A 15,389-nucleotide genomic window follows, 5' to 3' on the forward strand; every position below is an offset into this window, starting at 1 on the left:
GCAGCTAGCTATCAGGAGATTTTGGAGCACTTCATGCTTCCATCTGCTGAAAAGCTTTATGGAGATGAAGATTTCATTTTTCAGCACGACCTGGCACCTGCTCACAGTGCCAAAACCACTGGTAAATGGTTTACTGACCATGGTATCACTGTGCTCAATTGGCCTGCCAACTCTCCTGACCTGAACCCCATAGAGAATCTGTGGGATATTGTGAAGAGAACGTTGAGAGACTCAAGACCCAACACTCTGGATGAGCTAAAGGCCGCTATCGAAGCATCCTGGGCCTCCATAAGACCTCAGCAGTGCCACAGGTTGATTGCCTCCATGCCACGCCGCATTGAAGCAGTCATTTCTGCAAAAGGATTCCCGACCAAGTATTGAGTGCATAACTGTACATGATTATTTGAAGGTTGACGTTTTTTGTATTAAAAACACTTTTCTTTTATTGGTCGGATGAAATATGCTAATTTTGTGAGATAGGAATTTTGGGTTTTCATGAGCTGTATGCCAAAATCATCCGTATTAAGACAATAAAAGTCCTGAAATATTTCAGTTAGTGTGCAATGAATCTAAAATATATGAATGTTAAATTTACATCATTACATTATGGAACATAATGAACTTTATCACAATATGCTAATATTTTGAGAAGGACCTGTATGTTATATGCACACACAAATATTCAGTGGACTAAGCTACACCAATATTTTCTGTATTGTATATCCATTTCTAAGAAAACATCTAATTATTATTATTATCATATAGACCTTTTTCTTCTTGTTTCACCTCTGCCGGGTCATGACTGACCTGAATCCAAAGCATCTGCTTTGAAATGACTGGATCTGAGAAGTGGGCAGTGATTCCATATCGTGCTGTAACCATCTTCAAATCGACACTGTATTGCTCCACTTTCCTAAATCAAGCAGCACTTAAAAAGTGATTTCTCCTCTCTTCATCACGGCAAGGATCCGACCAGTCTAAAGCAGAGCGCTTAGCTCTTCTACTCTGTATTTATTGCAAGCCAACTGTGCCACAAAACGCCACTTTTACTACACGTCTGTTTAAAAGGTCACCCAAAAATGTTGATTTATAAGTCAGAACAGCGTCAAATACGGCGAAAATCCCATAAAACCGCCATTTAATGCCGCGTTTTTCTCGTTTTACATCATACACAGCGTTTCCTCAAATTAAGCAGGGCCCGGGCCAAACTCTTCTTATCCAATTCATTTAAACTCCAGCCACCCAAAAAGAGAAGTAGAACTGTAGACCCCACTAATTCATAACAGATCAACTGTGCTGAAAAGTGATCTGATGTTTTTTTCCTGATGGATTTTATATATTCTGCCACACTAAGTGTCAGTGTTTGCTTCTGCAATCATCTCAATATTTATTTTGATGTCTTTAAAGTCAAAAGCAGAGGAAAAATACACAATACCTGTCTGAAACCAGCGAAGACTGACATGTAATTTTGAAATCCGAGTTGTAGCTGTAATACTTTTCTCCTTCACCAGATGGCACTCGCACAGGAGCTAGTCCACAGAAACTATCTGAGGACATTTGGTGGTAGTAATGTTAGTAAATACAGGAAAATAAATCTATTATGCTCTGTTTGTTGTTATTTTCCATGAATAATGACCAGAACGATTCTCAGTCTATGAGTTGTCATGCATTAAGCGCTGAGTAAGAACCCTAAAATGTGTAAAATGTGCCATCTAGTGGCGGAGAAAGGTATTACAGCTAAAAATGAATGAGAAAAGTATTACAGCTGGGATTTTCGCCGTATTTTACGACGTCCTGACTTATAAAACGGCGTGTTTTGCGTGACGGTTTAACCAGACGCGTGGTAAAAGTGGCGTTTTGTGGCACTGTTTGCTTGCCATAGTTAACAGCAGGTGTTGCTCACTCGCGCTTTCTACCTCCAGTTCCCGTAATAACATTTTACACACAACATTTTTTTTTTTGTCATTCACAAAGTGCTAGAATAGGGGACATTTCTGGGAGCAGCTTTAGCCAGGGACAGATTGTCTAAAACGTGGACGTCTGGTCACCCTAAGAACATGTATACCTTAAAGACAGCAGCAGCACAGATCCATGGGCCGCAAGCAGCGCAGCGCAACTTTATAATCCTTCACTGTCCTTCCGCGTCTAATTTGAAATATACATGTATCAGCAGAATCTGATGCGGGTAGCCAGATTCCTTGGCAATGCACAAAAATCATGACATTTATGGCATAGGATTTTAATATTTTCCACGTCTGGGTAAGCAGGAAAAAAGAAAATAGGAGAATAGAAATACATAGATATTTCCACACTTTACTGCCTTATAATAAAAGATTTGAAATTCCCAAAATGAGTTGTTCCAAACAGACTACATTTACATTGATTGCCACAGAAGTTTACATTCAGCTTGACATGTGCCCTTTTTCTGTTAGTTCCTACTCAGCATAGTTTGTCTCAGGTCAGTTCTATTCTACACATTTTGGTTCAATTTTCATTACAATTGAGTACCATCTCAATGTAGGCGCCATCATCAATAGTAAGGCAACCCTGAAAAAGTAACGTGATTTGTAGTGACACAAAAACAACCACAATGGAGGAGCTGGATCTATAGCTTTTGTCAGACTCAGTGAAAGAAGAGAGCCAGTGAAGACTGCCGGTGGAAAGACGGTCAATCAGGTTTGCAGAGAGGATCATCAGAACTGACCTTCCCTCCAACAAGGACTTCAACAGGGGTAGGGTGAAGTTACAACCCTTCCATAGGTTTTCTATGGGATTTAGGTCTAGAAAACGTGTAGGCTGCTCCATTCAAGGTACCCCAGTCTCCCAACAGCTGTTCCCTAATAATGCAAACTCATTGAGCTGGACAACAGTGGCTGACGCATGGCGTCACCTTGACATCCCCAACATGGTTGGTATCCATCATTTCTGCTCAACTTGAATCGACTTTCAACTTATGTTGACACTCACTTTAAGAAAAAAGTACTGGTTGCATAAGTAGGAATTTATTGAGGAATTTTCCTTATGTAGATGGGCCCAAATACCCAAATTCACCTACATCTTGTAAAGAATGGTGCTGAATGCTCTAGAATGTCTAAAGTTAAAGAGGTCATGGCCAGTTAACTTTCAGGTTGGGATAAACATTGGATAAACTGGATAAACATCAAATTGAAACATGTTCATCCAGTTATTTTGAAGGTATGTTGCAGTCGTATGTTGCTGTTGGAGAAACAGCAGCTCAAATCAAGCATTAAATCTCCATAATGACATCCATGTCCATGATGAGTGGATTTACCCTTCTGACCACACCTGTGCCTTTGTAAAGGCGTTAATAACAGAACCTTTGTACTTCTAAACCTTTTGTTTAAATATGTATAGGGATAATGTGGTACAGTAGTCTTCTCATATTGAGCCATATTTTCACAGTACTTAAGGCTTAAGGTAGTAGTTATACATTTTAGGCAGGATTAATGAAGCCAGTTCATTTCAGGTTTCTTTAATTTTAGGACTTTGTCTGGAGAGAGAAACTAAGTTGCCAATAAACAGAAGTAATACAAATTATTCCAGTAAAATTAACATATCAACTATTTTCAGACAAGGATGAGTTTTATTCTTTCCTTTTGCAGTGACATTGCCTTATACCAAACCAATGACCATTATACAAAAAAGGCATACATTTAAATTACACTACAGAATCATTTGATTGTACAAAAAATGAAATACGTTTTGGTACTAAAAACATTAAAATACAAAAAACCCACATGCAAAATTCCTGTTATAGTTACATAGCGTTAAATTTTCCATTTGAATATTGAGTAAAATCTCTCCCAGTATTTGAAACGTTGATCCTACTAATATCTCACCGCTTAAGTGTGCACATATCTCAGTTGTAAATAGGTCTATAATGAAGAGACCTACGTAGTGTCTGTGTTGTCAACCTTACCAATGAGAACAACTGTTTGTTAAAGCATGAAAGGCACAAACCGTTGTTGCTTTGCTCAAAATAAGTCACTTTTTCCTGTGAAGATCAACCATCTCACATCTAAGTAGAGCTAGTTGGTGGAGGAGGGGGTGCCCGACACTGAAACAATAGAAGGAGAGTGAATGTGCTGGTCCTCACATCTTTCTGTCAGCTCAAATATATTTGAATACATCATTGTTTAGATGTTAAAGCATGTGTAATATGACACATACTGGTCTTATTCGATCACTGGGGAAGTCTGGAGGAGTGTCGCTTCTAGACTCAGCCTCTGTTGTAACAGCAGACACAATGAAAACAGCTGGCACTTGTCATTATCACATATTACAGAGGAAACACTGAAAATACAGCATCTCTGACCTGCAAGCCCTGACCCTTCAATGTGAACAGCCTGATGTTTGTCCTCCACAGCACTAGGGGGAGTAGTGGTGTTTGTAGAACCACTGCCAGAAGCGGAGGGGATTTGAATGGGGGGTGAGCAGGGAGGTATTGTTGCAGCATGGAGAGGCTGGGTAGAAAAAAATTATATGAGAACAAAGAGGATTTTGGAACCATTATTCCACCATAAATTTGAAGGATTGATTCTCACCTGCTTCTCTTCTTTTTCTTCCTTCTCTTCCTCATCAAGTAGGAGCTCCACCAGCAATGATGGGAAGACCCCAATTCGCCCATCTAGTTCACCTTCCCAAAAACCATCATCTACCTAAGAATACAACACTTTAGTAGTGTCTGGATGGATGAAGAACAGATGTTCCAGGATCCTGTCTTCATCTACTCAGTGTGACACTCACTAAAGCTGATCATTACAGAAACGTCATGAAAAATAATGAGTGCTGTTTGAAAACACAACATTCTAACATGGGCATTTGTGTCTTTACACTGTTTATGTTCCCACACAAACATAAAAACATCCCCCTATGAGTGTGTATCGTTAAGAGAGATTTGAATTCAGTTTCAAATAAGCCGCGCTCCATCTGTCAGTGTTCTCTTGCTGAACCTGAATAAGGGGGTCTGTTCAGATGGTTTTCAATTCAACATTAAATGCAGGAGTTTGGATGATTAAATACGCACCATAGAGTGTAATCTTTGTGAGACAATCAACGGTTTACGTTTCATTGCAGTAAACGCAAATGATACAGCTGAACATGAAAATGTTTGAAGTGCAATTTATGTGGCTGTTACAGTTCAGCCTTTTCTCAAAGTTTGGAGTGATTTTTGTTTGTCATACATTTAAGGCCAACCGCTTTAAAAGCCACATATTTAATGTAGTTACAGTGGTTTCCTGTTGTCTGACCTGCAAAAGCAACTGTTTTCATAGCTGTGGTGTTGAAAGGGGTCTACAATACAAACCATCACAGTAAAGCATGTTTTTAACAAATGCTTCTGTTTGCTGTAGACATGACGCTTTAAAAAGGTTAATCATTTCTGCGCTTCTAAAAAAAATGTTAAAAATCGCTGAAAACAAAATGTATCCAATGAATCATCCACTGAAAGCCTGGACACGAACTAATCAAGACCATCTGGATGTAGATCCCTTCACTGAAGCAGCTTAACTCTGCGCTTACAGAGCTATACGATATATTTTATATGTAAAAGTTTTATCCTGAGATTTGGAAAAAAAAGTATTTCAAATAAAAAGAAGTTAAACTAAAGTTTGCTAAGCTTTTCATGTCAACTGCCAACTGAGATGCTTAGATCTGCCAGTAATTACTTTATTTTACCAGAACAGTTTTTTTTACACACCTCTCCATGTGGACAGCGTATGAGGCGAATGAGTGCCCCCTCCTGGAAGGAAAGCTCTTCTGCACTTTGAGCTTGGTAGGAGTACATAGCTTTGGCAACACCTGTAACAGATAGGATAAAATTTTACCTCCAAATTTCTTGTTGCTGTGTTCATTTTTTTTACAAGAACTAATCCATTCATTACCTTTACCCACCCTTCTCACACTCAGGGAAACGAGGGGGGCCCTTCTCTCCCCAGAGGTAAAATTGTAAGAAAAAATACCCAGGTCGGTACAGAAATATTCTTTCAGGTTATTACTGTGAAACTATATTTACAATGGAAAACAAAGTCTTGTGTTGAGTGTGGATGCGTGTGAATTTGCCACCTGAAGGTATAGCGAGAACAATGGGAGGAAGATCCTTTAGTTATCAGGCTCCTCTCCTGTGGAACCAGCTCCCAGTTTTAGTCCGTGAGGCAGACACCCTTTCTACTTTTAAGGCTAGGATAAAACTTACCTTTTTGATAAAGCTTATAGTTAGAGTGGCTTAGGTTATCCTGAACTATCTCTGTAGTTATGCTGCTATAGGCTTAGACTGCTGGAGGACATAATGACCACTTTCACCCTCTTCGCTACATTCTCACACTACTTTCCAATTTTGCTTTATTTGCTGTCATTTCAGCTTTTAACTTTATGTTCTCTCTCTTTTCTCTTCCTAGAAGCTACGCCTGGCCTGCCTCTGTATCTACCTGTGACACCTTTCTGTTGGCAACAACTTAATGCTCACCTTCTACCGATGATCCACTTAGCTCTGTCTTTCAGTGTTTAACCCTTTCTCTCTCCTAAACATGGCGATTGACTGAGCTTTTACTGTGACTAACTCTATGTGCTTCTTTCAGACTCTAACTTTGAAAACTGGCTCAGAGTTTATCTGTTCTTTCTTTCTAGATGAAACGACTAAAGGAGCTACATCCATTAACATTTATTTTTCCTTCCCATAGAAAGTACTCCTGGATCAGTGCTTCTTTGTTCTTTTTGTGTCTCTGCTCTGTTCTCTCAAACCCCCAGTTGGTTGTGGCAGATGGCCGCTCACACTGAGCCTGGTTCTGCTGGAGGTTTCTTCCTGTTAAAAGGGATTTTTTCCTCTCCACTGTCGCTACATGCATGCTCAGTATGAGGGATTGCTGCAAAGTCAACGTCAGTGACTGTCCACTGTCTCTACATGCTCATCCAGGAGGAAATGCTGCAAGTCACTGACTGGATGCAATCTGCTGGTTTCCTTAGATAGAAAAACTTTTTATCCAATTTGAATAAATAACTGAATCTGACTGCACTGTTCAATTGTTAGGATTAATTGGAATTATGAACCTGACTTTGTGAAGTGCCTTGAGACAACATGTGTTGTGAATTGGAGCTATATAAATAAACTGAATTGAATTGAACAGTAGAGGGCCCCCAATCCAGCCCCCCTGTGCCAGCCAATCACACTCATGCCACTCACGTTTCACCCGCTTATTAAGATTGTTCCGGCCACAAATTTCTTGCCAGATTATTGAAAGAATTGTGTGAGTAAATGTCCAGCATTTTCCCATGCCTGATCTTGATTTCCCGTAGTTTATCCGTTTTTGCCCCGCAGATTCCCTCTTCTCATCTTGCTCTGCCTGGATACCACACATGCTATTGATTTCTAGTTTTCGACATTGGATATGGCACTCGACTCCTGCCTTCAGCCTGCTCATTGTTGGATTGTTTAGCTTTCTGACTCTAGTCCACGCTCTTGTTATTTGGATTGGATTTGCTTACTATGGAGATCCCTTTTGTATTGGAGACAGAAAGGAATCCGTTACTTGCTTAGGATTGTCCCCACCTGAAATGACGTCAACTGCCTAACGGACCTTCCTTTGAGCTTTCACCTCCTGGCTCTAACTGGGAGAAGGGATCCACCCACTCAGGAACAGAAGACCAGTAGCTTGTACAAAGGTTAGTGGTTTCTTTGAGATTCTTTATTGATCCTCCTGTGATTAGCCAAGTTACTAACTTTCCTCCTATCTTTCCAGACACTCCTAAATGCACCTGTCACCTGTGAAAATCTCCCACCAACTGCAATTCATTAATAAAATCTGTAAATTGCTTTATGTGTACAGTTGTCATTTCTGTATTTTTCTCTATCATTTGTAATGTTTAGGTTCGGCTTGGAAATTATTTAGTTGAGTACTTCAGTTAAGTGTTAGTTAAGTGGGCTGTATCAAAAATGTTTGGTAGTTTGTGCACCGTTACACCCCTAGTAGTAAACTTGCGGAAAATTAAGCAAATTGCATATTGTTTTTGGCCTCCCAGCCTTTGTTTAGCAAAGAGCCAGTATGTGGTTTAGGTTTGCAACCAAAAATGTAACTTTAAAATCAACAGCACATCAGTTAAATGTGTCTTTAGAACTTTGAGTTCTGTTGGTGAACCTAGGCTAAGTTCACACTGTAGGCAAATGCGACCCAAATCCATATCAGATTTTTTTTTCATGGCAGTCTGAATGGCCCAGTTCTGATTTTATTTCACCACCAAAAAATTCTGAATTCTGCCACTTCCATAAGTGGTACTAAAACAGATATGTATCCCATGGTTTTCGAAGCGTCCTTTGGTGCATGAACCATCCAGACTGAAGTCTGAAGGCAGTTGCAATTAAATAGTAATGTGAACCACCATGCAAAAATAGTAAGTAATCACAATTGAGCATCAAGACCTGCTGTATGAACGAAGCCTTATGGCCTTTTTAAACTGCGATTTTAGCAATCTTATAAGACTATTCAATGACACTATGCAACGTGGATCTAATAGACTTTAATAAGTTAAGTTTGATGAGTGCACATTGTACTGTAACCGTTTACCACTAAATCAGATATGACAAATGGCAATAAGCAACGTCCTCAAAATGCGCCGCATCAACGTATGCCATCCATCTGTGCTGCCAGAGACCAAGGCAACAAACATAATGAAGAATGCAGCACTTGTAGTTTTGGGATTTTATTGTATTGAAACAAAGCAAAAGAAAAGGAGAAGGAGGAGTAGAATGTGGACGCAGTTGTGGCTGGGAAACAGAGGCCAACATGGGATGCCAGTTTTACAGAGACTTGGAGGTATGTATTTATTGCTCATCTATTAGCAGTTAGCGTCTTTTACATTAACTGCTGTGATTTCTCAATTTATATATCTGGTTACAGTGCCTTGCGAAAGTACTCGGCCCCCTTGAACTGGTCAACCTCTTGCCACATTTCAGGCTTCAAACATTCAAATTTTTTGTGAACAATCAACAAGTGGGACACAATCGTGAAGTGGAATGAAATTTATTGGATGTGTCAAATCTTTTTAACAAATAAAAAACTGAAAAGTGGGGCGTGCAATATTATTCGGCCCCTTTACTTTCAGTGCAGCAAACTCACTCCAGAAGTTCAGTGAGGATCTCTGAATGATCCAATGTTGTCCCAAATGACTGATGATGATAAATAGAATCCACCTGTGTGTCATCAAGTCTCCGTATAAATGCACCTGCTCTATGATAGTTTCAGGGTTCTGTTCAAAGCGCAGAGAGCATCATGAAAACCAAGGAACACACCAGGCAGGTCTGAGATACTGTTGTGGAGAAGTTTAAAGCCGGATTTGGATACAAAAAGATTTCCTAAGCTTTAAACATCCCAAGGAGCACTGCGCAAGCAATCATATTGAAATGGAAGGAGTATCAGACCACTGCAAATCTACCAAGACCCGGCCGTCCCTCTAAACTTTCATCTCGAACAAGGAGAAGACTGATCAGAGATGCAGCCAAGAGGCCCATGATCACTCTGGATGAACTGCAGAGATCTACAGCTGAGGTGGAAGAGTCTGTCCATAGGACAACAATCAGTCGTACTCTGCACAAATCTGGCCTTTATGGAAGAGTGGCAAGAAGAAAGCCATTTCTCAAAGATATCCATAAAAAGTCTCGTTTAAAGTTTGCCACAAGCCACCTGGGAAACACACCAAACATGTGGAAGAAGGTGCTCTGGTCAGATGACCATCCCCACTGTCAAACATGGTGGTGGCAGCATCATGGTTTGGGCCTGCTTTTCGTCAACAGGGACAGGGAAGATGGTCAAAATTAATGGGAAGATGGATGGGACCAAATACAGGACCATTCTGGAAGAAAACCTGTTGGAGTCTGCAAGAGACCTGAGACTGGGGCGGAGATTTGTCTTCCAACAAGACAATGATCCAAAACATAAAGCCAAATCTACAATGGAATGGTTCACAAATAAACGTATCCAGGTGTTGGCCAAGTCAAAGTCCAGACCTGTATCCAATCGAGAATCTGTGGAAAGAGCTGAAGACTGCTGTTCATGAACGCTCTCCATCCAACCTCACTGAGCTCGAGATGTTTTGCAAGGAAGAATGGGCAAGAATTTCAGTCTCTCGATGTGCAAAACTGGTAGACATACCCCAAGCGATTTGCAGCTGTAATTGCAGCAAAGTGTGGCGCTTACAAAGTATTAACGCAAGGGGGCTGAATAATATTGCACACCCTACTTTTCAGTTTTTTATTTGTTAAAAAAGTTTGACACATCCAATAAATTTCATTCCACTTCATGATTGTGTCCCACTTGTTGATTCTTCACAAAAAAATTGTATTTTATATCTTTATGTTTGAAGCCTGAAATATGGCAAGAGGTTGAAAAGTTCAAGGGGGCCGAGTACTTTCGCAAGGCACTGTAAATAAAGAATAAATAAATAAATCAATACAGACACAAACACACAATATGTGTAAGGCATGTCAAAGCAGCTGTCACACTGAGATAAGCTTTCTAAATATCTGATACTGTCAGATATTTATCGCAGGTTATCTTTGGTTGCAAGTCACTAACAAGGGTCGACGGCCGTCCTCGAACCCGTCTCAGTGTGACGTAAGCCCACCACTTTAGAGCCACCACCAAACATTTTTCCACGATTTTCCTACAATCGTCGTCTTTCATTTGCAACGGCCCAAAATCGCACAGTGTATACTGGCCATTATTCTGTCTCAGCGCGAAACCAACCACTCTGAAATAATACTGAACATTGTTCAGAACCCTTGATGTGATCATTTATGATCAGACCATGAAGGATAACAGTTACATGATTACATTACTTATGTTTTGGTAACAGTACATGTGCAGTCTGCTTGGATAACCTGGAGGTTCTGTGTTTGCAGGGTTTTGCATTATTTAGGAATGACACACCAAGCTGCATAATATCACCACAGCAGGCACAGATTACTTACCTGATCTCCCTACTCTCTCTTTTATCCCTGAGGAGGAAGTGGAGCTGAATGAACTGTCCAGCTGACCAGTGTCCTCTGCTGGTAGACACTGGAATTGCACATAATGCTCAGGAATATACCCCACCTGTCCACAAGAGTTAGACACCTGTGTAGTGACATAAGCATACATGCTAAAATGTAGAGTGGGCCTTAGAAAATATACACAAGATGTGTATTCGTAGCCTACAGCTATAATGTATTGCAGCTTTGTTGCTTTTGTTACCTTCAGCCAGTCCTCCACATCTCCATCTTCAATCACGTAAAGCTCCTCACCATCTGTGACAGACAGCTCATCTGATTGGCTCGCCTTTGTAAAGGAAAACAATTTCTGTAAATTTTGATAATTTTTCTATAAGACAAAAACATGACTTTTAAACAGTAAGCCAAAAATCCCTACTGTTCCAATTTGTCTCATTTACGGTATGATCAGTTACTGAGAGAGATTCATGTTAAAGGGAAAACATGTCCGTTTTAAAACCCTAATGTGCCAAAAACAATTGCTAAGATTCACTGTTTTCAACCTGAACCTCTTTTAAATAAATGGTTTGGTTGCTGGAAATGTTGAAGTTTCATTTTTACATACTATAAGAGGATACAATGGGATATATTATATAGAATATGATGTAGTGTAATTATGAATGGAAATTTCCATAGTGCAGTACGCAGGGTTATTCTAAACTTCTAATTTATGACATTAACAAAATTGAGTATGTGTTTTGCCAAGATCAGTTTAGGAGATCGACGTTTTTTATTAATCAGCTTTTACATTTTAGGAAACCATCCTAGGAAGTTTGAAATTTTGCAAAAACATTAACATTTAAATCCCTTGCGCTCCAGTAAAGGGAATGACTGACTTAAAGAATGAATAAATAAATGCAAACAGATTTTAAAACCCAGGGTTTCTGAAAGAAAGCAACTGTTTAAAAAGTTTACTATTCTATTTAGTGAAGTCTGATAACATTTCCAAACTCTGACAGTTAAGTACAAACTATAGCTGACAAGCAAGAAAATAAACTCTGACTGCATCCACCCCTCTTCCCGATTCTTTGTGTGTTAACCTCAGATGTCTCAATGCTTTCTGGCTTCTAACTTAATTTCACTCCCCAGTGCTGGAATACCTACTACTAGATGATACATTTTAGCTTGTTATATGAATGATATTTTTCAAACATGCAGAATTTTTGAAATAAAGCACTCAGCAGGTCTCTTGGTAAAGCATTTGTATGTCAATAACACATAAAGCTGGTATACCATTACTGTTTGTTAAGATCTGCAGAAATAACTGTGTGAAATCCCTCTATTAAAGTCTGTAAATGATCTGTGTTGTTGTTAACTACCTGATAGCTGTAGATAACTCTGCAGGCTGCAGGATACACACATACTCCAGAAGCTGACACTGGATCTGCAAATGTGTCTCCATTCTCATCTTCGTAGTCCTCAAAGTCAGTCAGCTCAAACTCATCTTCCTAAAACACCAGAAACACACATGATCAGAGAATGTGTAATATGTCTTCTACTTTAAACTGATTTTATATGTAGGCACTGAGGAAGAGACATGAGGCAGAGCTGGAGGCAGCAAAGATGAAGATGTTGAGGTTCTTTTTAGGAGTGACGAGGATGGATAGGATCAAGAATGAGTGGGGCAGCTCATGTTAGATGTGTTTGAACTAAAGCCAAAGCTGGTCAGATAACTCGCTGTGGTGAACCCTGAAAGGGAAAAGCCAAAAGAAAAAAGATGAAAACTTATCATAAAAACAAACCAACTGAGAATTATTTCCCATCTATTCCTGTAGAATATACACTTTAATTTAGAATCATCCCCCTCTAATTCAAATCACCAGTAGCATTGCTTTTGCATAATTACTGACTAAGGGATTACCTTTTTATAACCTTGAAATGTAGAAAATATATCAAGGGAAAGCATTGTAGGCATAACATATTATACAATGAAATCCAATGTTGTACTAAAATCCATCACGTACTCGGTATGGGTAAGTTTTTGATTAGTTGTTTTAAATGTTTCATCTGATCACTTTAAATGCTGAGGGTTTTTTTCTGACCCTGAAATGTGGTTTTCGTGATGCTGCATCTTGACGAAGCCCCTCTAAGCTTTGATTTTCTGTCCCGCTTCATGGAAGAAGGGAAAGTTGGAAAGTTCAACTGGGTTATAGCAGAGATCTTAACAACAGCAATAATATGTAGTGATTTAAAGAAGTAATTGGGCATTTCGAAAATCTCTTATGTTGCAACCAAAATAATGCGAAGAAGGAACCATTCAAACAATTTGTTAATGTCTTTAAAACTGAAAAAAGCATACATTTCAGGTTGCAGATTGGTTCCTGGCTGACGGTTAGATTCTGATTTAATTAAAAACTTGAAGTCAGGAAAGGAGTGGGTATGGAGATAGAACTGGCCCTCCTGGAAGAATCCTGGATTAAATATTCGTTGGTAGTGTGTGAGTCCTTACTGAAAACTCCTCTGTGGACCTTCTTTGCTCGCTGAGACGTCTTTCTCTCTCCAGCTCTTCCTCTGCCTGGTTCATGGCGTGATGGAGCCGTTGTTCAATCCCTGTGACACTGTGTGACAGCAGAGCCAGGCGAGCCTCAGCCTTTACCCTGCTGAGCTGAGAAACCAACACACACCGACACAAGTTGACTCACTACTCAAAGACCTCCATGTTCAGAACATTACAGTACATTACACACTGTGTTTACTGGGAGGTGTGCTCAACACTTCAACTAGCCTGAAGGGTCCTATGTTTAAACCTGGTGTTTATCAATAGTTTTATTAAGTTCTGGTGGTCTGATTTTCTGACCAGTCTAGTACAATTTTCATAAACATTTTGAAGTAAAAGGTTTAACTCTGACTAATTAGTGGTTTAATTTGTCCCTAATCTGTGGAATAAAATTTATTTGAAACACATCAACCTTTGCTTTTCTGACAGTCTCCTGAACCTCTGCAATCTTCTGCTCCACACTGAGACCCGTTTCCCCCGATAACAGCTTCAGTCGACTCTCCAGCATCTCTAGCGCCTGTCAAGGAAAACCAGAGAAAACAGTGAATCTAATCAGTCAACATGCAGAGGCAGTGAAAAATTAATTTGTCATTTACAGGTCCTTCTCAAAATATTAGCATATTGTGATAAAGTTCATTATTTTCCATAATGTCATGATGAAAATTTAACATTCATATATTTTAGATTCATTGCACACTAACTGAAATATTTCAGGTCTTTTATTGTCTTAATACGGATGATTGTGACATACAGCTCATGAAAACCCAAAATTCCTATCTCACAAAATTAGCATATTTCATCCGACCAATAAAAGAAAAGTGTTTTTAATACAAAAAACGTCAACCTTCAAATAATCATGTACAGTTATGCACTCAATACTTGGTCGGGAATCCTTTTGCAGAAATGACTGCTTCAATGCGGCGTGGCATGGAGGCAATCAGCCTGTGGCACTGCTGAGGTCTTATGGAGGCCCAGGATGCTTCGATAGCGGCCTTTAGCTCATCCAGAGTGTTGGGTCTTGAGTCTCTCAACGTTCTCTTCACAATATCCCACAGATTCTCTATGGGGTTCAGGTCAGGAGAGTTGGCAGGCCAATTGAGCACAGTGATACCATGGTCAGTAAACCATTTACCAGTGGTTTTGGCACTGTGAGCAGGTGCCAGGTCGTGCTGAAAAATGAAATGTTCATCTCCATAAAGCTTTTCAGCAGATGGAAGCATGAAGTGCTCCAAAATCTCCTGATAGCTAGCTGCATTGACCCTGCCCTTGATAAAACACAGTGGACCAACACCAGCAGCTGACACGGCACCCCAGACCATCACTGACTGTGGGTACTTGACACTGGACTTCTGGCATTTTGGCATTTCCTTCTCCCCAGTCTTCCTCCAGACTCTGGCACCTTGATTTCCGAATGACATGCAGAATTTGCTTTCATCCGAAAAAAGTACTTTGGACCACTGAGCAACAGTCCAGTGCTGCTTCTCTGTAGCCCAGGTCAGGCGCTTCTGCCGCTGTTTCTGGTTCAAAAGTGGCTTGACCTGGGGAATGCGGCACCTGTACCCCATTTCCTGCACACGCCTGTGCACGGCGGCTCTGGATGTTTCTACTCCAGACTCAGTCCACTGCTTCCGCAGGTCCCCCAAGGTCTGGAATCGGCCCTTCTCCACAATCTTCCTCAGGGTCCGGTCACCTCTTCTCGTTGTGCAGCGTTTTCTGCCACACTTTTTCCTTCCCACAGACTTCCCACTGAGGTGCCTTGATACAGCACTCTGGGAACAGCCTATTTGTTCAGAAATTTCTTTCTGTGTCTTACCCTCTTGCTTGAGGGTGTCAATAGTGGCCTTCTGGACAGCAGTC

General features: G+C 40.2%; 1 protein-coding gene across 1 annotated transcript in view; it reads right to left on the bottom strand.

Annotated features, from left to right (window-relative positions):
* Positions 1-3,477: 3,477 nt before the first annotated feature.
* LOC124859962 (F-BAR and double SH3 domains protein 1-like) overlaps positions 3,478-15,389 on the bottom strand; it is a 45,899-nt gene continuing 33,987 nt past the window's right edge. Inside the window, exons 12-21 of the mRNA XM_047352886.1 lie at positions 13,945-14,049; positions 13,485-13,640; positions 12,355-12,483; positions 11,241-11,324; positions 10,979-11,123; positions 5,720-5,820; positions 4,566-4,679; positions 4,337-4,484; positions 4,192-4,247; positions 3,478-4,078 (exon numbers count right to left, since the gene is read on the bottom strand). Coding sequence (XP_047208842.1) covers positions 4,040-4,078; positions 4,192-4,247; positions 4,337-4,484; positions 4,566-4,679; positions 5,720-5,820; positions 10,979-11,123; positions 11,241-11,324; positions 12,355-12,483; positions 13,485-13,640; positions 13,945-14,049 — 1,077 coding nt within the window. The 3' untranslated portion in view covers positions 3,478-4,039. The remainder of the gene's footprint in view (positions 4,079-4,191; positions 4,248-4,336; positions 4,485-4,565; positions 4,680-5,719; positions 5,821-10,978; positions 11,124-11,240; positions 11,325-12,354; positions 12,484-13,484; positions 13,641-13,944; positions 14,050-15,389) is intronic.

The sequence above is a fragment of the Girardinichthys multiradiatus genome, chromosome 23 (assembly GCF_021462225.1).
Source record: "Girardinichthys multiradiatus isolate DD_20200921_A chromosome 23, DD_fGirMul_XY1, whole genome shotgun sequence".
In the NCBI taxonomy this organism is placed as follows: domain Eukaryota; kingdom Metazoa; phylum Chordata; class Actinopteri; order Cyprinodontiformes; family Goodeidae; genus Girardinichthys; species Girardinichthys multiradiatus.